Source organism: Medicago sativa, chromosome 8, assembly GCF_051527215.1.
Source record: "Medicago sativa cultivar Bolivia chromosome 8, Bolivia_mono, whole genome shotgun sequence".
Classification (NCBI taxonomy): domain Eukaryota; kingdom Viridiplantae; phylum Streptophyta; class Magnoliopsida; order Fabales; family Fabaceae; genus Medicago; species Medicago sativa.
The window spans coordinates 76,215,925-76,240,706 of record NC_140756.1 but is presented as its reverse complement, the minus strand read 5'-3'; the positions used below and the strand labels follow the sequence as shown (position 1 = coordinate 76,240,706).

The window sequence follows — 24,782 nt, the reverse complement described above, 5'->3', positions numbered from 1 at the left end:
GATGCCAATCTCTTATTAATAGTTACGTTTTTATTTTTATTACGAATTTCATTCTTAGAAATTTTTATAGTGGCTTGTATTTATTTTTAATAAGATACATAAATTGACTATATATTCTGGAATTTGCAAGACTCATACTCATGTGCATCTAGACTCTAGGGAAAAGGAGTTGCTAGCATGTTTTCTATAAGGGGGTGTATGGCATGGGATAATTAGAACACAACTTGTGATACCAGCTAATTTCACTGGTCCAAGTTGGACCAAAATATACACTGGTCCAAGTTAAAGGGACCCGGTTGGAGAGTATTCCTAGCATGACAACTATTCAATACTTGTTATGAGTAAACAAGACGCTAAACAAAACTATCTTTACAGAACAAAAATGATAGAACTGGTCAAGTTAGATAAATAGGATTGAATAATAAGGCAATTTTATTTTATACAATTTTTATTTTTTTTATTATATTTGTACAACTTTTTTTTTATATTACATCACATTTTACACTATTTTCTTGCACATGTAATTTTTCTTACACGATAAGAACTAAATCAATGTGTGATCAATCTTCTCAAAACAAAAAAGAAGGAAAAATGGTGTTCAAAATTCAACTTGCTTACAACTAACATCAACAATATATCAGGTTGTGATCCAGCAAGAACATGGTTCAACATAACAATTGAGGGTTTGTAGATTGCTCTTGTTGTCTAATCCCTATTCCCAGCATATCCATTGGCGCGTAAATCTAAATCACCGTAGAATCAACCGCAGCAAAACCACTTACTCTGCATTTCAAATTTCATTTCAGATATCAAATAAAATTCATTAGAGAAGGATATTTAAACAACAAGTCAAAACAGACAACTATACGAAACGATTAGATAGACATTTTAGTCATTAAAAATTGTAATGGTCGGTCAATTTAGCCTTTCAAATTAAATTTGCGAAGTAACAATTTAGTTCTTTAAATTGAAACATGTATCACGCCAATCAACTTATTCCCTCGATTAAAGTATCTCTTTAGTTAAACATCCATAAACAACAATAATAGATACAAATAACACTAGCATGAATGAACTACTTAATTTAACCTTTCGAGGATATTTAGGATGGTTGTCATTCTTGTAGACAGGATCAGCTGTACGTGGAGTAGCCATGTTGATAGAAGTATTGGTCTTCTTCTCATCTCTAGCCTTGTTGAAAATGACTGTAAAACCTTCGGCTGAGGCAGGATTGTTCACATCCCACTCACCAAATTTAGGCAATGGTCGACCTTTATCCTGCTGTATTTATCAACCAAATGTTCAACAGTTAGTGCAGGATGATACTATGAGTGTGTTTAATAAAACAACTTAATTAAGTGTTTATCATGCTACGACTTATGTATAAAAAAAAAATGTAGTTGAACTATTTTCATGTATATTCTGTAAGTTGTTTTCAATAACTTTCAAAGATAGTTTATAAAAACAATTTAACTATCTTTGTAACCTCTTTCAACCATTCTATCAAATACCCCATAGATATGGCTCTAAATAATTTATTCATAAGCCAATCCAAATAGAGCTTATATCATGTTGTACAATCTTTAAAATTGATGAATGACCTTATTATGCATCATCTTAATTTTTTAAATAAAGACAATATTTGACTATTCAACCCTATCAATAAAATCTTGTACTAATTGAAAAAAAAAAAAAAAAATCCCCCAAAAGTAAAGAAACATGAACATTGGTTTCATTTCATGTCCATTTGAAACAACCGGGTCAAAAAGTTTGTACATATGAGAATTTTCAATTGCAGCATTTTAAAAAAGAAAAGAAAAAGTGTTATTTGGATTCCAAATTGAACCTATTCATTTTCTTGTCTCCCTAACTCATTTACATTTATCAATGAACAATGTGCAATCCATAAAATAAAATAAAAAGTAGACAAAGAAACGTTTCTCAAAAACGTTATTCCATTCCATATTTATCATCATGATGATCACCATCAAATTTACAATGATGCAATGCAAAGGATAAAATTTGAATCAACTAACGATCCATTAACAAACAATATAACATGAATTATTCTATGTGTTAATACCAAAAAGAAATAAAATGAAGATGATAGGAAAAAAGTGAAGAATAATACCGAAGCCATGAGGTGAGAATCGCAGGTAGAGATTTGGATTGAGACAAGAAAAAGACCAAAGCAAAAAATAAAATTGAGGAGGAACACAAACAAAGACTTGTGTTCCAGACAGAAAATAATATAGAATTTTAAGGAGGATTTGTTAGAATAGACAGGAATGTACATCAAAACAGAATTAACAAATCCACGTAGTTTGCTTAGTTGGATGATAATAGAAACAACAACGGTCAACGGAAACTGTCTTGTTAGTTATTGCATTTTCAATTTTAGCTCTCCCTAACGACCATAACTCATGTCTAAATAGAAACTTCAAAAACTCAATATTCTTTTTTGAAATGCAAAAACTCAATATTCAACGTAACATTTTTTTTTTCCATTTTGTGTGGTTCATTACATAAAATAATCATAACTATCTATGACTTTTCAAATTTACAATTTTCTTAAAGTTTATAAAAAATAAATTTTACACGAAGAATGATACGAAAAATATTTAAGGAAATGCACCTATGTTTTGTGCTATTTTTCTTTAGTTTAATGACTATGCAGCGTAGCCTGTAGGGTTACTTTGTTGTTTCTAACCGTATTTTAAAGATAACTATCAAATACATTATTTTTATTTGACGTTGATGTAAAACTAGTTTAAACTGCGACAGCATATTCATTTCACTCCCTCAAGTATTGTAATTGTATGATGTTTACCTCTTTGTTTTTATTTTGAACGATTTTCATCTCCTATGTTTTTTTTTTCATTTGTAATTTGATAGTTCCTACGCAATTCGATGAATCTATTTGACTTCTTCGAAATAAATGATAGTTCGTACACAATTTCTTCCGCATCTTACTTTGAGGTGATGGCATTTTTATTCAGGTGACACCAAACTCATATAGACAACATAGATTTTCTTTAAAATAAAATAAAAAATGCTAAACATCAGGTTGTACATATGAAAGCAAAGGAATCCCTAATCAGGGTTTCAATATTTTTTGTGTGTATTTTGTTTTTAAACAAATTGAAAACTTACAAAGTATATTAAATTAGAAGATTAGAAGATGAGTGATAATCATAACCTTGATGAGGAAGATAAGACCAAAAAGTTTTAACACAAAAGAGATATAAAAACTCTTGAGAGAATTCTATACCTCACGCAAGTATGAAAACTTGTCAAATTCTATTATCATAAAACTAGTTACAAACGTGAGGAAATTCCTATTTAAAAGTATGCAAGCTGAATGTTAAACACACTCCTAAATTACCAAGACCAACCTATGTGTCAGAATTAAACAATAGTAGACTTCTAAAGAGATATTAAAACCAAGTTTAACCAATTTTACCACTTTTAAGAAGACTCATAGTAAGCAATAAGCAGCACTTGTAATAGCTTGTTTTCATTGGGTTATCCAAAAAATTTAAAATGCAATAAAGTAACAGTTGAAAAAAATTGACATAGAGAAAATAAATGAACATAATCACAACACATGATGAACATAATATATAATTGGAGAAAAACCATAAATACTGCCTAACGAACCAAAGAATAAAACTATATGCAAATTTTTACAATACATCGGTACTAGTTCACTCACAACCTCCAAAACAAATAACTAACTACATCTCTAACACTCTAAGACAAGAGTAGAAGAGAAAAGAACAAAAATCCTACACAAACTTAAAGTGTTTATAACCAACGCATCTTGTAACAAAGAACTAGATTTTATATATAACCTTGATCTATCTCTTTCTTTATAATTCTAAACAAATGTGAAACTTCTATAATATGTATATTTTCAACCAACACCGACCATAACAATATTTCATTCCATCCCCATTTCAAGTCTCTTAGATTTAATTATATAGTTATAGTAACAACACCATCTTGTTCTCATTGAGCTTCTTGGTGGTCCTCGTCACTCCCTGTTATTTTTTAAGAAAAATCCGTCAAAGAGTTAGGCTCATTATCAAACAAAAGTAAGTCACTTACAACAAAGTCAAAATTAAGAGAAATAACTCATTTTTTTTTTTTTTTTGAAACATGTGAGTATAGTAGAGTGGACTCAATAAGTACATAGGAGTATAGTAGTAGAAAAAATAGAATAGCTTTCAAATCGTACTGGTTGGGTAAGACACATGAAACCACACATGCCTCATGTAGCTTGAAACATGTGTCAACAACCTATTAAGTTGATACCTTCAAATATGATCTCATAAGCGATGTCACAAGGTGTACCACTCACTTTTATCATAAGAAAATAAAGATTTTTTTAGCCAACAAATGAATTTCATCAAATTCAAAAAATGAGAATTATAAGGAACAATAATATAATTGCGGTGGTAAGAACAATGCATAATATATACAAGGTTCAGGGTTCAAATTCCGACCACCACAAAAAAAAAATATAATTGCGGAAATGATCAATCATAGAAAGTATCACCAATAATGTCTCGGATTTTCACAAATCTTTTAGAGGTCTTAACTATTTTGCATGGACTTAGATATCCATTAAATTCGGTTTGCTCATCTAACTTATAAAATATTTAATCTTTCTAATCAATATGAAACTTCTAATTCATGTATTTGCTAGCATAAGTCGAACCTAAGTAAATGAAATTATAAAGTCAAACAAAATACACCGGAATGTTTTCTATTTTCAAATTTCTTGAATAAATTGAACCTTATATGTGGCATTTAGAACTTCATCTAGAAGAAGCATCGAGATTTGAAATACAGGTGGATGGTGGCCATTAATGAGATGCATACCAAAGACAACAAAAGCCGTTAGCAAATTTACTTCATAGCCAAGAAATGGGCACCGCTGTGCCGGGTAGCACAGCACCTAGCTACTTATAAATTTTCCATCATGCAGGAACAGTTGGTGTGGGGACATGTACATTCAACACCTCAAATAAATTATAGAATTTGAAGGGAAACAAAGGTAAAGAACATAAATGATAAACAAACACATAAATACTGACACAAATACGACATCAGTGGCATTTTGGTAATTCTAATCAAAGTGCAGGACCAAAATCGTAATTCCACCTCTCTCTAATTGCCAGCTTCACTCTTCTGTTATTTCCGTCATCGTTCTTCTCTCTTTTTGGTTACCTGACTTCTCTCTCTGATGGTGGTGGAAAGGAATGTGATGGACGCGGCGATGGCGGTGGTAGTGTTGAACGAGCTCGCTGGTGGTTAGTTCTGAGAGCATCGGAGACGGGCCTGATGGTTGCAGGACACGGTGGTTGTCAGATCTGAATAACAAAGAAGCAAAAGGAGACGGTTGCCGGTGAGATCTCAGACGGTGGTGGTGAGGACGGTGATGACAGCGGTGGCGGTGGGTGAGAGATGGATCTGAGAAGAATGTTGAGGGATGGTGGTGGTTGGACAAGGGTGATGATGGTGGTGAACGGAAATTGGAGGAGAGGGATGTTGGTTGTGGGGTAAAACGACGACTGTCTCCGGTGGTCGATGGCCGGAGAGAAGAGGAGATGAGAGAGAGAAAGGACGCAGGGAGGGATGGGAGAAGAGAGAAAGAGGAAAATAAAAAATAAAAAATAAAATAAAAAAAGTAATAAGTATACGGTGTCTCTTTTGTGTTTGAAATTATGTGTTCACTTATCACAGCTCGGTAAAGAATCTAGGAGTGTTTCCGCAAAATTTACTTTGCATTTAAAAAAAAACTAGGAGAAGTTTGGATAGGAGGTGACCAATTTATTTTAATGTGTTTTTTTAAATGCTAAAAGTGTCTTTGAGATACTCTTTAAGTGCTTTAAATAATAAGTTTTTATAAAAGTTTACTTCCTCCGTCATTTTTTATAGGTAGTTTGCAAAAAAAGTTTTGTCCTTAAATATAAGATCATATATAAAATTCTATATGCGTTGATTACCCTTTTTCCATAGATACCCCTTATTAATACTACCCATTTGTCTTGATATATGAAATATTAACATTAAATATTTGATTAAGGGTAATCTAGTAATAATCACACGCATATGAGCAACTTTATTATTTTAACAACTTTTTGTTAATACCCGTGATTTTTGTAAACTATTCCTATAAAAAAAGACGGAGGGAGTATATAATAAACGCATTGGAAATTGAAGTATAAGATTTTTTTAAGGAATAATTTATTTTTTTGAAATCCTTCAAGAGTGTCTCGATGACACTGGTTATCGATACTTTTTTTTTTAAACACTACTCAAATGGTTTTTAGTGGTAGATAAACAAATCATTGATAATAACAATTAAAAACTCACACAAACAAGTGGAGAAGTCAGAGGTTGAATCTTAGTCACGATGTAGTAGTTTTCAAGTTCTCTTTAATTATGTAGAATATTTAAATTTAATTTTCAAAATGAATTGAGTTGTTAAAGATTAATTTTTCCCAAAAAAATAAAGTCTTTAGGGTATGTTTGAGTGTTTAGGAGGTAAGGCTTTAAAAAAAAGAATAGTAATAAATGATTTCGGGAGTTTATTTTTCTTCAATATAAAATCATTTTTCTTAGAGATCTAAAAAGTTATATTGGAAGAAGATTTTGAAGAACTTAGATAAATTCTTCTAATTCAATCTATGTTGTTATAATTTTTTCAAAATTAAAAATATGTTAATTATAAACATCCATTTAGCATTCTCTACAAGAATACTCTCAAAAAATATGGAAATTTTTTCTAGTCCTCCTCCTTCCCACATAAACTCCCAGACAAAGCATCAGAGCATCCTCTCCATTTCTAAATCTATTCACCAAAAACTATATAGTAAAGAGGACCTAATTAACTCTTTTATATAGTGGTGTGTGTCTATATATATATATATATATATATATATATATATATATATATATTAGAAATTTATTTTATTTTAGGCTAAAATATATTTTCCGGCTCTTATCTTTTACCTAACATTCGTTTTTTTTTATCTTATTTTTATTCATTTTAGTCCTTTAGTTGCCTTGTGATTCATTCTCATTTTTTTATCTTGTATCTAATATTTGCTTTTAGTCCTTTATATCGAGATAGAAAAAAGGACGAACTTGTGAAGGATAAAGGATTAAAAGGGGAGTTATAAGGTTGACTTGGTGGTTGAAGTGAGAAAGTTAAGGAGGAGAGTGTTAAGGATGGTCTCGTGCTCAATTTTCACAAGCAAATACTAACATATTAACAATTAACATACTAACATTGGTTGCTTAAAAATGAATATTAGGTAAAAGGTGAATGACTAAAACAAATGATTAAAGATAAAATGTCTAAAACGAATATTAGGTAAAAGATAAACGAAGAAAAAATTATTTTAACCTTTATTTTATCATCTAGTCACTTTAAATGAGCTAAATCTAATAGAATATCAATAGAATTAATAACTAATTAATTTCAAAATGATCTATGAGTTTATGTCCCAAGAGTGATATGATATCAGAGTCGATGATTTGACTAAACATGACTAATTTTTTGTATTAAAAGTCTTTTTTGACAATAGTGATCAAATGATGTGTTCTGTTGATGTTGAGTGCCAAGGGTGGTGCGAGTGTTGTGGATGAAAAAAAAACTTCTAACTGAGGGATCTATATGTATAGATGGACTCTCACTTGAAGGATAGATTAATGTGAATAAAAGTCTTACATGCATTGAATGAAAAAGTAGATGTTGAATATCATATAAGGGATGTGACTTGTATGCCTAATGTTTTAAAATTTTGGCAGAAGATGTTGCGTGTCTAATCTACTTGTGCAGTTGCTCTTCGTCCAATGTGATGATCCTACATGATCTATCATGGTCCAATAGTGGATTACAAGTAATTGGTAGAATCAATTGGTGTCGATGATGTGATGGATATATGATTCCTTCTTTTTTTTTTTGGTGTCCTATAGGTTTCCTCCACTGGAGGTAATCTTAGTCGAGACGTGTCAGATACTAAATATGAATATGTCTCTTAATGAGAACTCGAATCTCGATTCTCCACGTTACAAAGTCTAACCCCTCTTGCTAGACCCAAACCATATTGGTATGATTTCTTCTATTTGACCAAAATTGATACAATCTTATATACAATGATGATCTCCAAATTTTTTGTATGGTTATGATAACATTAGAAATCTTAAGGTATAATTTGTGTATATAATGACAATGACAACAATTATCTAAAATATATTTAGAAAAATGTTAATTGGTGAGAAAGTCTCATTTTTCAACACACTTCATTTTTTTTTTAATAAAATTCCAACTAACTGTTCTTATAAATCAAAAATTATGAGTCCACTCCCACATTATTTAGTAAATTTTAATCAATAAGATAAGATAAGAGAGAGTAAATGGAAAAAGTGTGTGCTAGTGCAAATAAACACACCATTAATTAGTCATACAATTGTTTCTTTATCAAATTCAATTCATTAAACTTTTTCATTTCCATGTATATATACAAGCTTCTACCTCAATGCAAAAGGAAGTCACCAACTACTCTTCAAGAACCATTTTGAAATGGCTCCTTCTATGGCAACAATAACTCTCATTACCATATACATATCCTCCTTACTTTTTTCAATAGCTTCTTCAGCTACATCAACTACAGAACAACCTTCAAGACCTTTCAAGAAAATTTACGCCTTCGGAGACTCTTTCACAGACACAGGCAACACACACAACGCTGAAGGTCCAAGTGGTTTTGGCCATGTATCAAACTCACCATATGGAACAACTTTCTTCAACCATTCCACAAACAGATATTCTGATGGAAGACTTGTTATTGACTTTGTCACAGAATCACTTTCTTTGCCTTATCTTCCTCCTTATCGTCACATCAAAAGATCAAATGATACTTTTGGTGTTAACTTTGCTGTTGCTGGTTCAACAGCTATAAACCATGAATTCTTTGTTAGGAATAATCTTTCTCTTGACATCACTCCTCAGTCTATTCAAACTCAGATATTGTGGTTTAATAAGTACTTGGAGAGCCAAGGTTGTCAAGGAGTTGATTCAAAGTGTAAAGATTTTGATGAGACTCTTTTTTGGTTTGGTGAAATTGGTGTTAATGATTATGCTTACACTCTTGGATCTACAGTCTCAGAAGATACTATAAGGAAGCTTGCAATGTCCAGTGTCTCAGGAGCTTTACAGGTAATATACTATTTGATTCATGTTTAAGATTAGTGCACATAAAAATGGGAGTTATATATATGGTTTATTTGTTGGTCTTGGACCTTGGTCTAGAGATTTTTTTTCATTCTTACAACCGATCCTCGCGAATTATCAATGCTTTCATATATTAACTGTTTGTTATATTCTTTGTTAATTTTGCAGTCATTGCTTGAGAAGGGTGCCAAGTACCTAGTTGTGCAAGGTCATCCACCAACAGGGTGCCTTACACTGACAATGTATTTAGCTCCTTCAGATGACAGAGACGACTTAGGATGTGTGAAAAGTGCTAACGACCTAAGCAACAATCACAACCTTATGCTGCAAGCCAAATTACAAGAATTCAGGAAACAGTACCCACATGCAGTCATAGTTTATGCTGATTACTTCAATGCATACCGTACTGTGATGAAGAATCCAAGCAAGTATGGATTCAAAGATATGTTCAGTGTCTGCTGTGGATCAGGAGAACCTCCTTACAACTTTACTGTGTTTGCTACTTGTGGTACACCTAATGCTACTGTCTGCACTAGCCCTTCTCAGTATATTAATTGGGATGGTGTTCATCTTACCGAAGCTATGTATAAGGTTGTTTCTAATATGTTTCTTCAAGGAAATTTCAGCCAACCTCCATTTGATTTTTTGTTGGAAAACAAAGAGAGACATGGCTGAATGCATGATGATGATGGTTCCCCCAAAAAATAGTAGTATAATCTTGGTCCTTGAAACTGTAAGGGTCTGTCAATTTAGTCCATTGAATTTACGAAATAACACTTTAGACCCTCATTTGAACAATGTCAGACCCTCATTTTAGCCCTCTATTTTTAAGATTTTATGTTTGTCTTGATGCAGTATAAGAGACTATTATGGTCAATAATGTAGGTCTTTCCTCGGTTTTGATCGATGTTTACAAAAGATATATTTTGGTGAAGTGAAGGGACTAAATTGATTGACTTTCTTTAATTTAAGCGACTAATATATTTTCTATTTCATAAATTTGCGGGACTAAGTTGTTTGATTCTTACAATTTCGAGTACCGAAATACTGATTTACTAACATTTGCTATTGCAACTTTGAGTGAGAGTCATATTTTATCTTTTTTTTTATCAGAACTTGTGTCCACTGATCTGCGTAGATCACGTGTATTTGAATAATTTTTCACGGCTATCTTAAACTGAAGAGATTTTCAGAAAGTCTGACCAGAAATTCTAAATACCTATGAAGTACGGATACGGACACCGGACACGACACGGACACGCCAACACAGCTAATAATTTGAAAAAATCACATAATTCAGTGTAATTACAAGTGTCGGTGTCGTGTTGGTATCGGACACGACACATGTCCGACACTGGGACACGCCTAATCCGAGGAGTGTGCGTGCTTCATAGCTAAATACTACTATTGTCAATTTTTCACCTAACTTTTCATCCTAACTAGGAAGGTATCTAATTAGCACATGATTATAGTTGAGAACATTTAATGTTATGCTAGGTGGAGTGTGTAACTGTGACTATAATAAATGGATACATACTCCTGAGTCCTTCTTATTTGCTCTCAGTATTTGATAAATGGCCCTTTCTTAAAATGTGGGGCGCCATATTTGTGAAGTGTCAGGCATAGACTCAATGAAGCAATAAGGGCTTTGCTAAATTCATTGGATTTTCACAGTCTGATGTTAATGTTTCTGATTAAATGCATTCATGAGTTTGCAGACACTGGCATGTGTTTTTGAATCACAACAACTACCGATCCTAAAACAACAACGATTGGTTACATGCAGACAAGCTTAGTACATCTTTGCTATCTGACAATAATCATAGAAGTAACAATAAAAGTGTGCGTGTGTGTATGGCACTGTAAAGATTTTAAAAATGGGTGCAAGTATCTATTAGAATTGGTCGTTTTTAAATACTCTAACTTTAAACATAAGAAAGAAAAAAAGTACATGCATGTATTTAGTGGTAGTTTACATGTTGAGAGAATGCACATAGCAAATACATTTTCTTCAATTGAAATAAGTACTCATAATTTATCTTAAAAGAAACCTCCTAATATGCTGCTTGGCATCCACTTTTTCATTTAATTTGAGATTTTTAACTCACAATTGACACATCAAAGGAGTTAACCATCTTTAAACTTTCTCGTCAAGATGAACAAGATTTTGACCTTGTGTATTACCAACCCTTCTGATTCCCAGCCTCAGCCATTACTGATCATGTGTGTCCCCACATTTATCTATTCTGTAATAACAAACAGATTTCACCTGTATTAGTAAGATTGTCCAATAGTCTTAGAATAGAAGTTACTGCTTGCAACCATGAGGCCCCATTCATTTTAGATTTTTTTTTTTCTTTCTACTATACTAATGTTTTCTACATACCCGATTTCTAGTATTACTTGATTTCTGCACATAAATTGAGCATTTCCCTACACTGCATATACATGATCTACATTCCAAGAGACGATCGAGCATGCTGAAGTTTAGAGTTACTTTTTCATTTTAAAACAGCATGGTGTCAATGTGTCATTTTCAATTCTTGTACATATCCTTCATCCACACATACTACTTTAATTTTGAAAACATAAATATACATCATAATTATTTCCAAAAATATATACTTCATAATTGTTCTCTTGCGATTCCGTGTTCGGTTCTTAATAACATTCATTGTGGAGAAAACTCTTTCAACAATTATAGTTGTCAAATATATATATAAAAGTTTTAACAATACTTTCAAAATACTTGCCGTTCAAAAAAAAATACTTATACTTGAAAATAAACTTTTAGAAACAACATTTGTCTTTTATATGTGTATTAATCAATGTTTTTTATGTGTGCTGAGATATGAACGGATTCAACAACGATCAAGATCAGAGGAAATTCGAAAATATTAAATATTTATTGAAATTGTCAACCACGTACATGATGGGACTTGGTTGTATTGGTACTTTCACGACATTGTCTGGATCTAAGAACAATATAGATATTTTTGAAGAGAATGCAGATAAATTAATAAGAGTTGGTATAATTTCGTTTATTGGCTTCATGTTTACAGCTATTCTTGCCGGGTTGGCTCAAGAAGCAATAGAACACGATAGTAGGTATTGGAGGAAAGCACTATTTTATTGGTTAAGCAGAGTAGTTTATATTTTTTCTTGTATGATATTTTGTTTAACAGTCCGCTCCTTTATATTTTCACGGTTTCCTACAAGGGCAATGATCTATTCTTATTTAATTTGTATCACTTTTTTTTATTTTAACCGCCTTGAAAAAGAGATCCTATTTACGGGCGTGGCTTAATAGATGTAATTTTTTTTTTAAAAATAAAATTGATGTAATTTCTTTTTACTATTAATAAAAGGACAAAACTTAGAAATAGTACCCTATGTACTGTTCATCATGTTCTCCAATAATAATTTGACATCTGGATTATGCAATGTCTAACCCAATCATTCTTTATTTCGCATACGCCGTTTTCTAAAAAAAATCATACGTATAGATTTTCTTTTCAAATTAATAACGTGTGTACATTATTATTTTAGTTCTTATATAAAGGTTATGTGGTTATGGCGAATAGCCATCTCAAAAGTAAATACATCAATTTTATTGTAATAAAAAAATACATCAATTTTGTTTATAAAAAAAAAAAAATTACATCAATCTACTTATACTATATTATAAAGATAAATCCCAAGGATTTTACCATTTTACCCCTAGGAGGGGCATTTTAGTAATTTCCTATTGATGGGGTGTGGTTAGTGCCACCTCATCATTTTTAGGGTGCATTTCCCATTTTGCCCCTCACATTTTTTTAATTATTTTATAATTTTTATATTTTTAATAACTTTTAACTATTTTCCAATTTTTATTTTTTTAACTATTTTTCAATTTTTTCACCTAAATTCAGTTGCTTCTACATTGCCGTTGTGGGAGATTAAGGTATCGTTTGACCCGGCTTTTTTCCAACTTCTCTACATTTTTAAGGAGAAGTTAGGTCAAACACACTATCAATTATTTTAATAACCTCGCAAATATTTACACACACACATTAACGTTTAGAGTAATATTTTATGTCCGTCTGTCTGTGTTTTTGTTACGCTGATGCATATAATTTTTTTTAATGTTGCTTGGTTGAGTGCTACCTCACCGATTTTTTTTAACTATTTTTCAATTTTTATATTTTTAAAAACTTTTAACTATTTTCAAATTTTTTTATTTTTAACTATTTTCCAATTTTTTCTCCCAAATTCAGTTGCTTCTACACTGCCGTTGTGGGAGATTAAGAAATCGTTTGACCCGTTTTTTTTTTACTTCTCTACATTTTTAAGGAGAAGTTAAGTCAAACACAATATCAATGAACTACTTACTAGAAAGGGAACTTTTTTTAATGCATAAAATTGAATGGAATGAGCTTTGGACAAAAGTTGTTGAATGTTACTTTAAAAAACTACTTCTCGACAATATATTTCACAAGCATCTCTTTTCAACTCACGCTGGGAACCTTTTTATTTATTTTTTAATATTATATTTCAATATGTTTTCTTTTCATTTAACTTTATTTTATTTTTTTTTGAACCGTTCCATTTAATTTTATTATCTTTTTTTCAAAAGAATTTTATTATCTTTTTTTCAAAAGAATTTCAATATTGCTTAATCATCACAACCTCACAAATATTTTTATTCATGCTGTCATTTAATGATACCAAATATTTTTATTTCCTTTCTTCAGCCTCGCGAATACACACACACACACATTAACGTTTAAAGTAATATTTTATGTCCGTCTGTTTGTTTTTTGTTACGCTAATGCATATTTTTTTTTTTTAGTATTGCTTGGTTGAGTGCTACCTCACCGATTTTTTTTAACTATTTTCAAATTTTCATATTTTTAAAAACTTTTGACTATTTTCCAATTTTTTTATTTTTAACTATTTTCTAATTTTTTTCTCCCAAATTCAGTTGCTTCTACCCTGCCGTTGTGGGAAATTAAGATACCGTTTGACCCGGTTTTTTTTCTCAACTTCTCTTTATTTTTAAGGAGAAGTTAGGGCAAGTACAATATCAATTAAGTACTTACTAAAAAAGGTACTTTTTTTTAATGCATAAAATTGAATGGAATGAGCTTTGGCCAAAAGTTGTTGAATGCTATTTCAAAAAACTACTTCTCGACAATTTATTTCACAAGCACCTCTCTTCAATTCACGTTGGGAACCTTTTCTTTTATTTTCTAATATTATATTTCAATATGTTTTTTTCTTCCATTTAATTTTTTCTAGCCGTTCCATTTAATTTTTTTAAGGAGGTTCCATTTAATTTTATTACCTTTTTTCAAAGAAATTTTATTATCTTTTTATCACTTATATATTTAATTTAAATATCGTTTAATCATAACAACCTCACAAATATTTTTATTCACGCTATCATTTAATGATACAAAATATTTTTATTTTCTTTCTTCAACCTCGCAAATATACAGACACACATATTAGCGTTTAGAGTAATACTTTATGTGTGTCTGTTTTTAAAAATTTTTTAAAAAACAGACACACACACAGATATATATATATATATATATATATATATATAGACACACACACACACACGCACACATAAAAGGTATAGATGCCTAAAAAAATTATACTTATCTTTTATATATATATATATATATATATATATATATATATATATATATAAATATAAATTGCACCTTTATATCGTAACAAACTATGCATATCTTTTTCTTATTCAAAAAAACTAAACATTGCTAAATAGAAAAGGTATTATTTTCTATTTTGTCAGCATCAGATGATAGGATTTTGTATAAGTTTGGTAATGACCCGAAAGATGTCTTTCCTTATGTAGTGGGAATATAGTTGATGTAACACTATGGGAAAAATACTTCGTAGCTTTATCATTTACCATCTATTTACCTTGACTTCTTTGCTTCCATTTTGTAGTCAATGGCAACCCAAATATATGTAACAATTGGTCAGGTTCGAGGCTGCTCATCAACCTACATCATCCAGTTGTTGAGAAGTTTAAGACTTAGTAAGTTTGCATTATGATTTCACAATACAGTGTTAGAGTAACTTATTATTTCACAATCCGATTTGATTGTTTTTTGACCATGTTTCTTAAATTGTTGTCGTGACCTTAACACTTCTCAAGCTCAGAGTCAAAGCTTCAGTTAGAACTTAAGTCAGAGTTCGACTTCTTCTCAACGTACTCCGTACAATGATTTTTCCAAACTGTCTCAGGTTAGGCCAATTGTTGAATTTATAAATTTCGTCAATGTCTACTTTTTTTATGCACAAACATACTTTGAGTTTTTTTACGCACAAATTAAAAATACATATTGCATTATTCTTTATTTCATTTGCATAATTTGTGTTAGGAAACATATTGCATAACTATTTGGAAAACAACTAAATTCAATCCTAACCAGTTTGGATTGTATTATGAGAGTTGCACCAAATGTTCGAAGACATCAATGTCAAATGGTGCTAGCTATATATGCACATGCGGAAGTGATGCTTAATTTCCATTTGTTTCAACAATGTTAATTGGTCAACGAGGTACATGTAATGTACATGCATGCATTTATCTAGACTTTATAGGAAGATAAATTATAAGTCATGCTACATTTTCTTTACCTTAAAATCAATTATGCTACCTTTATTTTATAAATTATATGTAACTATATTCATACATCTTATCCATGTAAATATGCATTAGACTAATATTGCAGTTATTTTCCTGTTTAGCATTTCCCAAATGAGGTGTCAAGAACAATTATGAAAGGAAAGCGCAAAACAATCACTTTCATTGATGACCAGACACAGAGACAGTATAACTGTCACCTCATTACCGCCGATAGAGCAAGCTATGAAAATTACTTGGGCGGGCAGTGGTTCAATTTTTGCAGATAACGAGTGATGGAAGAAGGTGGTAAGCTCGTATTTGATCGGGAAAAGTCACAGAAGAAATTGCAAATTCGAGTTGCTCTAAAGTAGATCTTTGTTGTTGAACTATTTGAACTTCTACTATTTTGACGTATCGCTTTGGACTGTAGTCGTAAACTATCTTGACTTTGGGATGTCATTTGTTCTTTTCATTTTGTCTGGTGTAAATATTGGCAAAAATCCCTTTTTGGTTAGTCTATGAAACTTGCAATCTCTTTTATAAACCTAACTATTATGTAACGTTAATTTGTACATTGTTGGTTCCTTCATTGGTTCCAATTAGTATCATGTTAATTGTAATGTTGTTTTCCTAATCTCTTGAACAGAATAAAACATGCTCTTTTCCTACAGTAAATCTTTATAATGCTTTGGTAAATGTTTTAGAAATGTACATATATATAACTTCTACTTAACACTGCAATTTGTTTTATACCTAGCACTTCTCAAATGAGATATCTATGACATTTCTAAAAGGAACATGGAAAACAATCACACTAATCGAAAAACAAGCTCAAAAAAGGTATAAGTATCGCTTGATAACGGCAAATAGAGCAAGTTACAAAAAATACTTAGGCGGCCAATGGTTCAAATTTTGCCGAGAACATATGTTAGAGGTAGGTGATAAGTTAATTTTTGATCTAGAGAAGCCACCTAAAAATATGCACGTTAAAGTCGTTTCCAAATAAAGATTTGGTGTTCATGATCCGCACTTTCAACAGATCACCTTAACTCTAATCCTAGACTAGATTATCTTCACTCACCGATGCTACTTCTCTGCTTGATTTCATTTGATGTAAATATGGGTATCAATCATTTTTTGGTAACTCTATAACAACAACACTCTTTTTTATAATTTTGGATGATATGTAAATTCACACATCATTGGTTCCTTTATTGGTTCCAATTGTTTTCATCCTAAATATTATGTCAATTCCTAATCTCATAAACTGATTATATGCTCTCTTAATAAGCCCATACATATTTTATGATGAATCACAATGTTCCGTCATTTTAACATCTCTTCTTTCGAAGATTTTTTTTATCGAATACGTTATTGAACCCGTGCGAAGCACGGGTTTGTAACTAGTTAATATGAAAAGAAAACGTATATGTGTAGAAAAGAATGGTCATTCTTCAGCCATAAATTAAATTGAAGTGAAGTGACCTGAAGTATGTTGTGCTTTCGATTACCGCTCGTTTCTGTCGTCATTGGCCTCTTCTCTGATTGAGTGTTATCAAGGATACACCCAAAAATTTTAAGTAGTGAGATCAATACACGCACGCACGCACCCACGCGCGCACATACTACTTTAATTTTGAAAATATAAATTTACATCATAATTATTTCGAAAAAAATATACTTCATAATTGTTCTTTTGCGATTCCGTGTTCGGTTCTTAATTATATTCATTGTGGAGAAAACTCTTTCAACAATTATAGTTTTTTTTAGGGAACAACAATTATAGTTGTCAAATATATATAAGTTTTAACAATACTTTCAAAATACTTGTCGTTCAAAAAAAATACTTATACTTGAAAATAAACTTTTAGAAACAACATTTGTCTTTTATATGTGTATTAATCAATGTTTTTTTTTATGTCTGCAGAGATATGGACGGATTCAACAACGATCAAGATCAGAGGAAATTCAAAAATATTAAATATTTATTAAAATTATCAACCACGTACATGATGGGACTTGGTTTTATTGGTACATTAACGACATTGCCAGGATCTAAGAACAATATAGATATTTTTGAAAAGAATGCAGATAAATTAATAAGAGTTGGCATAATTTCGTTTATAGGCTTCATGTTTACAACTATTCTTGCCGGGTTGGCTCAAGAAGCAATGGAACACTGTAGTAGGTATTGGAGTAAAGCACTATTTTATTGGTTAAGCGAAGTAGTTTTGATAGCTGTCTTATACATAATATTAGCACTAGTCGTCTCGATAATCTTCATAGTGCACGTTTATCGGCATTATAAAACGGATGTGGTGGCTTTCGTGGAGGGGGCAGTGGCTGCGGTGGTGAGGATGTGGAGGAGGCACTGAGTGCTTCCCCTTCTACCACTCCTCCTCTTCCTCCTCTCATTCACCCATATCTCTTTTTAGTTAGGTCTTCGTATAATAATCGAGAAACTCTTACTTGGTCACAAGACCAACACCTCACATTTAGGCACACATCCATGAAGCTAAAAAAAATGAAGGTCATTGCTGAATTGAAGATAATGTTTGCAGAGGAGGAGAAAGAAACAATCTAGTGGTGTGTGAGATGGAGGAGAGAAGGGTGTGGGAGATAGTGTGAAAAAATCTAGTGGTAAGAGACTATGACAAAACTATGCTCTTCATTTGATCCAAGGGTTAGAAAATTAATTTTCTCATGATGGGGGAGAGAGAGATCTAAAAGAAAATATATGAATGAGTACACAACATATTTCCTTGTCTCCACCACATTACAATTTTTATCTGTGGCACTTATGTTTAAGGCATCTTTTTCTACATGTAATAAAGCAAATTTGTACTCAATTTAAAGGTTCTCTCCGAATCTGACTGTAAAATTGTAGTAGATGCAATTAATGATTTTGCAGTAAGATCATCCACAATGGTGGATGCTTAACCTATTTAGCATCACATTAAAAAGGCACCCCCATTGAAGAGTAAAATATATAGGTGCATGTGGAGAATGGTAGTTATGCAAGCACCCTCTCTCTCTTCATTTTTTGTTGGTCTTATTTAATAAATCTTAATAAATTAAATAAATTTTGTTGAAATTTAATGATATAGAATTATTTGTGGGACCTATTTAATAATTTCTTTTAAGGTGCTGGGTTAGAGAAAATTGATGCTTATTAAGTATTATTGTAAAATTAATTATGGAGACACAGGGGACCCATTTAAGCACCTAATTTAAGGTGCTCTGTTGTGGATGGTCTAATGAACTAGCCGCCGGGTGGGATTTTGAATCAATGTTGAGAATTCTATTTTTGAAAGAGAATCAATGTTGAGAATTGTTATCATCTCATGTTGATTACCGGCTGACATTTATGAAGAAGCAAGCAAAGAAATAGTGTCGCCCATAACTTAACTAGCGATTTCATATTAGAGTCTAGGTCCTATTATTCATTATATTCGCTATTGTATTTCGAGCAAACTACTAAATTGGTCTCCGTGTTTGTAAGTCATTCTCAAACTAGTCTCTGACTTTATTAATATTTCAAATTATTCTATGTTTTTGTCAAAAATTTCTCAATTAGATCATTGTCTTTGTCTTTGTGTTGAAAATTGTATTTCTCTACTAAACCTTTTTAACTAAACAAGCTTATGAAAAAAAAATCAAACCCCCTAAAGAAAGCTTGTGAAAAAAATCGGTGTGTGTATTTAAAAAAATAATTTGTCCTCGTGAGTCTAACTCAATTGTTAGAGACAATGCATAATATATAAGGTTTGGAGTTTAAACTCCGGCGACGGACAAAACAAATGGTCTAGACCTTTTTTTTCTAGAATAGATCCTTAATTTTTTTTTTTTTTTTTACAAAAAGTCCTTAAGCTTTTAAAATTGAGTCTCTAAATTCAAATACATAATCAGAATTAAAAAGAAAATAGAAATCCTATTAAAAAGCTGAATTAAAGAATCTATACCACAAATTATTACTTAATTAATAAACTTCTTGGTACAGTCCTGTATCTTGGTCGAATTACTTCGGCGAGTAAATTTGAGATTAGCCGTGAATAAGGTCGAAAATAGAGTATCCGATGAAGAAGGTCACAGTTATTGTGTCCATTCTTCTCTTCTCAATACTTCCTTTTCAGCAATTCGTATCTTCGTCGCCTCTCTTATACGGAAACCAGGTAACACCCGAATGAATTTCCAATTCAAAATCAAATAGTGAATTTTAGATTTCAAGTTTAGCATAAGATTATCTGTTTATGTTGTTTCAATTAAATTATTTATGAATGTTAGTTAAACTTACATTTTATTTGCAAGAACTGTAAATTACCAAGTTAACCTTTGTTTTTTTCCTTTGAGATGTTTGCTTCAGGTTTATGAGGAATCTTCTGGTGAAAGGTAATGGAATGAATGGATTCACAATTTATTTCATTTTAATTTCTAAATGTTTGGTTTTCAAGTGACAAAAAAAAGGCACTTTCTAAAATGATTTATGTTTAAATACATTCATGTAAAAGTAATTCCAGTTATAAGTGACTTTGTAAAAATTGATTTTAGTCGAGAACATTCAAATATGTTAAAATCACTTCTACAGAATCAATTTTGCCTCCTCCAAAAGCAGAACCAAACATACAACATACACGTAGCTTTTGTTCTGAATTTTTAACTAACTGTTTTTGCTTCCGAAGCAATCTTCTTCGTTATCCCTTAGCTTGTTCACATGATTAACTCGCATGCCTTACATAGCACTCTTTTTTATAGTAGGAATCTTAAACAGGAGCAAGAGCATGCTCCTGAAGTGCATTGCTCTAGAGAGAGAAGCAGGGTTGCTTCGAAAGTGATAGAGGAGGTATGGGAATTCCTTTTTCAATCGCAATAATTTTATGGCATTGAGGTATGGTGTAAAATTTGAATCACATCGAAAAATATTGTTAGAAACAATTATTGTAGTGCCTTGAATCAGGACATATGTCTAGGCTTAATATAACATTTAGATGTAATAATTAGGAAATATACAAATACTGTGTTTGTTTACTTCAAAAAACACAGTTTTGCTCTCTAAACTGGTGTGTTTCCTATATATGTTTTTGTAGTATTTGACACCATTTGTGGAAAAAGAAAACTATCAACTTTCAAGAAAGTGTAGACTTCACCCTGAGAATGATATGTTTAGGGATCAAGAAGAGCATAGAATTTATCTAGACAGAAATGAATGGCGATGTGGATATTGCAAGAAAAGCTTCCGTGAAGAAAAATTTCTTGATCAACATTTTGATAACAGGCACTACAATCTTCTGAATATAGTATGTTTACGTTAATTCTCGTCTACTGAGTATCTCTTATCTTATGTTTCTTTTGGCTAGAATGCTTATATTGAGCCAGTATTACCTTACAGGTATTACTGTTTTCTATGTCAAATCTTGATATGATGCCTATTAATTTTTATTTCTGCAATACCAAATGCAATTCTATACTCTTAGGGGGTGTTTGTTTCCTGGTTGTAAAAATCATTCCCAAGAATATGGAAGTTACAAAGAAGGGTTCCTATGTTTGTTACAAAGCTAGGATATTAATTCCCAGGAATTAAATAACTTCCCATTTCCCATGTTTTTATTCCCAAGAAAATGGGTGGGAATAAAATATTCCCATGAAGGTGGGGATAAAACTTAAGTAACCACCTAGTAACCACCTATATTCCCCATGTTTACAAATAATCCTAGGAATGTAGTAAATATTAAACAAACGCTATCTGATCTTTCATTGCTAACTATGTTACCTGCCTCTCTGATGGCATAGAGAGTTAGGATTGGCAGGGCTCGCAACCTGCCCCGCCGTGAATCCGCTCTCTCATAAGTTTACTTTAAATTTTCTTGCAACATAGATATAATTTTATATTTTACCTCTTATAAAAAGTGCAATGCTTCTTTCCGCACGTGGGAATAAACAATTGGCTTTGCTGAATATTTCTTATTGCATATGATCATTTTAGTAATTTTAACATTGGGTGTGGCATTAATAAACTCAAAACAGACTTGTTGGAAGCTTAAGTTTGGCTTAGAATGAACTTTCAGTTCTGTAATATTTAATATTAATCAGAGAATATTTTTACCACAATTTCATTACTCGTATGGTTAATTTGAATACAGAGTCACGGCAAATGCTTCGCTGATTTATGTGGGGCATTGCATTGTGATGCTGTGATGAATTCCAAATCCTCTAGAAGCAAGTGTAATCCAGCAGCTGCTGCAAGAAACCGTCACCTATGTGAGGTTGCTTTAATTTTTTTTCATTTACTTTTATGTTCATATATAAACTTTTCTACCTAATCTATATGCATTCTTTATTTATCAGAGTCTTGCTGACAGTTGTTTTCCTATAAGTGAGGGTCCATCAGCAAGCCGTCTTCATGGTATACTTATATTTTCTTTTTCGGTTAAATATACTGTTCCACAATGATGTCACTAGTCACTTTTTTTTTTTTTTTAATTTATTTGTATTTTTTATATTTTACACTTTGTTGATTAGTTCTTATGTTGATTGTGCATTGGTAGAATTGTTTCTGCACCAATTTTGTGATGCTCACTCCTGTTCAGGGAAACACAAACCCTTCTCTAGAGTAGGCAAGGTAAGGCCTGATTATCTCACCGGTTAAATTTGTTTTCATTATGCTTTTATTAAAATTATGTGATTGATTAGTTCAGTAATACAGGGATATGTATACTTCCAGTCATAGAGTATCTGTGTTGTGAGGTTTTAGGCCTTGTGCTATTCACAAAGTTGACTAGTAAAATGCCGTATTGACATTACTTGAATGGTTGATTTTTGGCTAGCTTAAATCATTAACTGATGCCAAACTCGCTGTCACACTAGCTTTCCTTTACTTTTTTTGAAACAAATGTCTTTCCTTTTCTATCAGGAAGCTTTTATAATTTTTAGGCTTTAGCTCGTTGTCTTTTCAATAATCAATACATAATGCGATGCCACAGTTTCTGAAGATTTTGGGTTCACTGTAACTCATTTATTCTTAAAGTGAATACATGTCAGTAACCTATTTATTTAATTGTGATCAGGGTCAAGGAAGTTTCTTTCGCCTGGCCGCCGGAGCATTGATCTTAGTGCTACTTCCTGTGTTCTATCTCTTTATTTATTTGATGAAAAGGTACAATTTTTATATTTTTCAAGCTCTTTAACCAATCAAGATTTTTCAGCAATATCTCAAAACTGTTGGGCAAATTGCAGTGATATGAATGATCGAACTCAAGATCTTCGTCGCATCTCCAGAGCTGGATGGAAGACAAAGCCATCATGATTGCTGTTTGGTAATGTTTCTCTCTTTTAAATTGTTATCTTTTGGTTATTTGCATGGCAGAATGGGCTGCGATAACAAAAAATTGCCATTAATAAACAATGGATTTGTAACATGCTGATTGTCAATTAATTTTGATGATCCTGTTTTCACATCCTTCTTTCTTCATTTCACCTAAGTTTTACATGTACTATATTACTTACTTATATGTACTAGTACTTTCTATGCCTCATTATTGGTCTTATTTTCTTACTTTTTTACATTGCTTTATTTTGTGTATGTACATTGTCCAAAGAGAAATGGTGTGCCGACAGACATTAAAGTTCTGATGTCGACTATGGTATCCATTGGTTATTGTGTGTATTTTTGAAATGTATGCAAGTTGTAGAAGATAAAAAGTTAAAGAGAGAGATTAGCATGTATGGTGTCTGTATTTTGATGTTCAGATAGCATATTTGTTTTCGAATTTACATGACCAATTTAAGTAATTCAGTTAACATTACCTTATTCTCAAATGAGTGACCATAGATTGCTTATTTTTTCTAATGGTTTACCTTAAGCTTATTTTAATTATAACTAATTCACCTTAAATTTTACTTCTACCATGCACATTTTATGGAGGTATTGTTTTCTATACTGAGCAACATTTTATGATGCAACACATTGTTTACTTAGACTACATGTATTCTCAACTGGAATTTATGACCAGGCTGTTCCGTACCAGTTCTCCAATTTATTCATCAATATTAGGTCTATTGAAACTCTTTCCATTCTGTCCTCTAACCCCTGCTCTCTCAAATTTATGCTCCGCCTAATGACTTTTACTTTACTCAAAGCAAAACCTCTTATCATGTGTAACTCTTTTACTTATGCAGGTTAGACTGTAGCAGTCATCATCTATGATGAATGGGTTTACAAAAGTGGGAAATGTAATGCCTAATGTTGATTTTGGACTTTCCCCGAAGTAGATTCTCTCTGCATGTCTGTGTCAAGGAAAGGAATTGAGAAGTATTATGAGTGCATGAAGGAAATCAAACTTCGCATTGGTCCAATGTCTAACACACATTTCCTGAGGTAGTGAAGGGTATGAAAGCATTAATTGAAGATCATACATCTTTTGTACATTTAGCTATCAATTGGGATTGTTCTAAAAATAGCTAAAAATGTGTTTGCACCATTAACCATTCTCACAGTCACTGATGTAAGCTGTTTGGCATTCTTTAGAAAATCCACGCACAAAGCATTCATACATGTTGGAATTACATTGGTGCATTAGCAAAAAAACAATGTGTACACTTAAAATATTAAAATAGAAGGAATTAAATAACTGTTTATTGGAATTGTTGTGTGTATTTGCATTTTACAGATATGATTTTATGTTACATTTACAAATAGAGGTGGCACCGATTCCATGAGTATAAGTATTTAGTGAACTCTCACTCTCACTCCTTCTCTTACATCATGCTTAGAAAGTGATAGAGAATTTTGTAATGTAACACAGCTTTTCATCACGTATAAACGACGTAGTAAAGAGTTTGTTCCTTCAATGGAGAAGGAAAAAATAAGGAGGAAGTGTTCAAATTTGA

At 31.7% G+C, this 24,782-nt stretch overlaps 3 protein-coding genes across 4 annotated transcripts; 2 read left to right on the top strand and 1 right to left on the bottom strand.

Moving 5' to 3' along the window:
* Positions 1–414: 414 nt before the first annotated feature.
* On the bottom strand, positions 415–2,261 carry LOC146901632 (protein NOI4-like). The gene is made up of 3 exons (XM_085733797.1): positions 2,132–2,261; positions 1,090–1,281; positions 415–783 (listed from the first exon to the last, which is right to left on the bottom strand). The coding sequence occupies exons 1-3, from the start codon at positions 2,138–2,140 to the stop codon at positions 760–762; spliced, it is 225 nt and encodes a 74-aa protein (XP_085589923.1). The 5' UTR covers positions 2,141–2,261; the 3' UTR covers positions 415–759.
* Positions 2,262–8,565: 6,304 nt separating this feature from the next.
* On the top strand, positions 8,566–10,188 carry LOC146901631 (GDSL-like Lipase/Acylhydrolase superfamily protein). The gene is made up of 2 exons (XM_085733108.1): positions 8,566–9,235; positions 9,419–10,188. The coding sequence occupies exons 1-2, from the start codon at positions 8,600–8,602 to the stop codon at positions 9,923–9,925; spliced, it is 1,143 nt and encodes a 380-aa protein (XP_085589234.1). The 5' UTR covers positions 8,566–8,599; the 3' UTR covers positions 9,926–10,188.
* Positions 10,189–19,905: 9,717 nt separating this feature from the next.
* Positions 19,906–24,536, top strand: LOC146901630 (C2H2-like zinc finger protein). Of its 2 annotated transcripts, none has more exons than XM_085735965.1 (10): positions 19,906–20,071; positions 20,263–20,288; positions 20,655–20,739; positions 20,984–21,193; positions 22,037–22,159; positions 22,242–22,299; positions 22,442–22,515; positions 22,961–23,049; positions 23,130–23,209; positions 24,072–24,536. In XM_085735965.1, the coding sequence occupies exons 1-9, from the start codon at positions 19,976–19,978 to the stop codon at positions 23,197–23,199; spliced, it is 831 nt and encodes a 276-aa protein (XP_085592091.1). In that variant the 5' UTR covers positions 19,906–19,975; the 3' UTR covers positions 23,200–23,209; positions 24,072–24,536. The 2 variants fall into 2 exon arrangements, with proteins under 2 accessions (XP_085592091.1, XP_085592090.1); XM_085735964.1 differs by having other exon boundaries at positions 20,652–20,739.
* The last annotated feature ends 246 nt before the right edge of the window (positions 24,537–24,782 follow it).

Excerpts from the sequence above, each read along its gene's own strand:
- LOC146901632 (XM_085733797.1), bottom strand. Across the intron at positions 784-1,089 it reads ATCCTAAATATCCTCGAAAG|AGTAAGTGGTTTTGCTGCGG; the intron begins GTTAAATTAAGT and ends TTTGAAATGCAG.
- LOC146901631 (XM_085733108.1), top strand. The coding sequence starts at position 8,600 with ATGGCTCCTTCTATGGCAACAATAACTCTCATTACCATATACATATCC. Across the intron at positions 9,236-9,418 it reads GTGTCTCAGGAGCTTTACAG|TCATTGCTTGAGAAGGGTGC; the intron begins GTAATATACTAT and ends TTAATTTTGCAG.
- LOC146901630 (XM_085735964.1), top strand. The coding sequence starts at position 19,976 with ATGAAGAAGGTCACAGTTATTGTGTCCATTCTTCTCTTCTCAATACTT. Across the intron at positions 22,160-22,241 it reads GAAACCGTCACCTATGTGAG|AGTCTTGCTGACAGTTGTTT; the intron begins GTTGCTTTAATT and ends TTTATTTATCAG. Across the intron at positions 23,050-23,129 it reads TTTATTTATTTGATGAAAAG|TGATATGAATGATCGAACTC; the intron begins GTACAATTTTTA and ends GGCAAATTGCAG.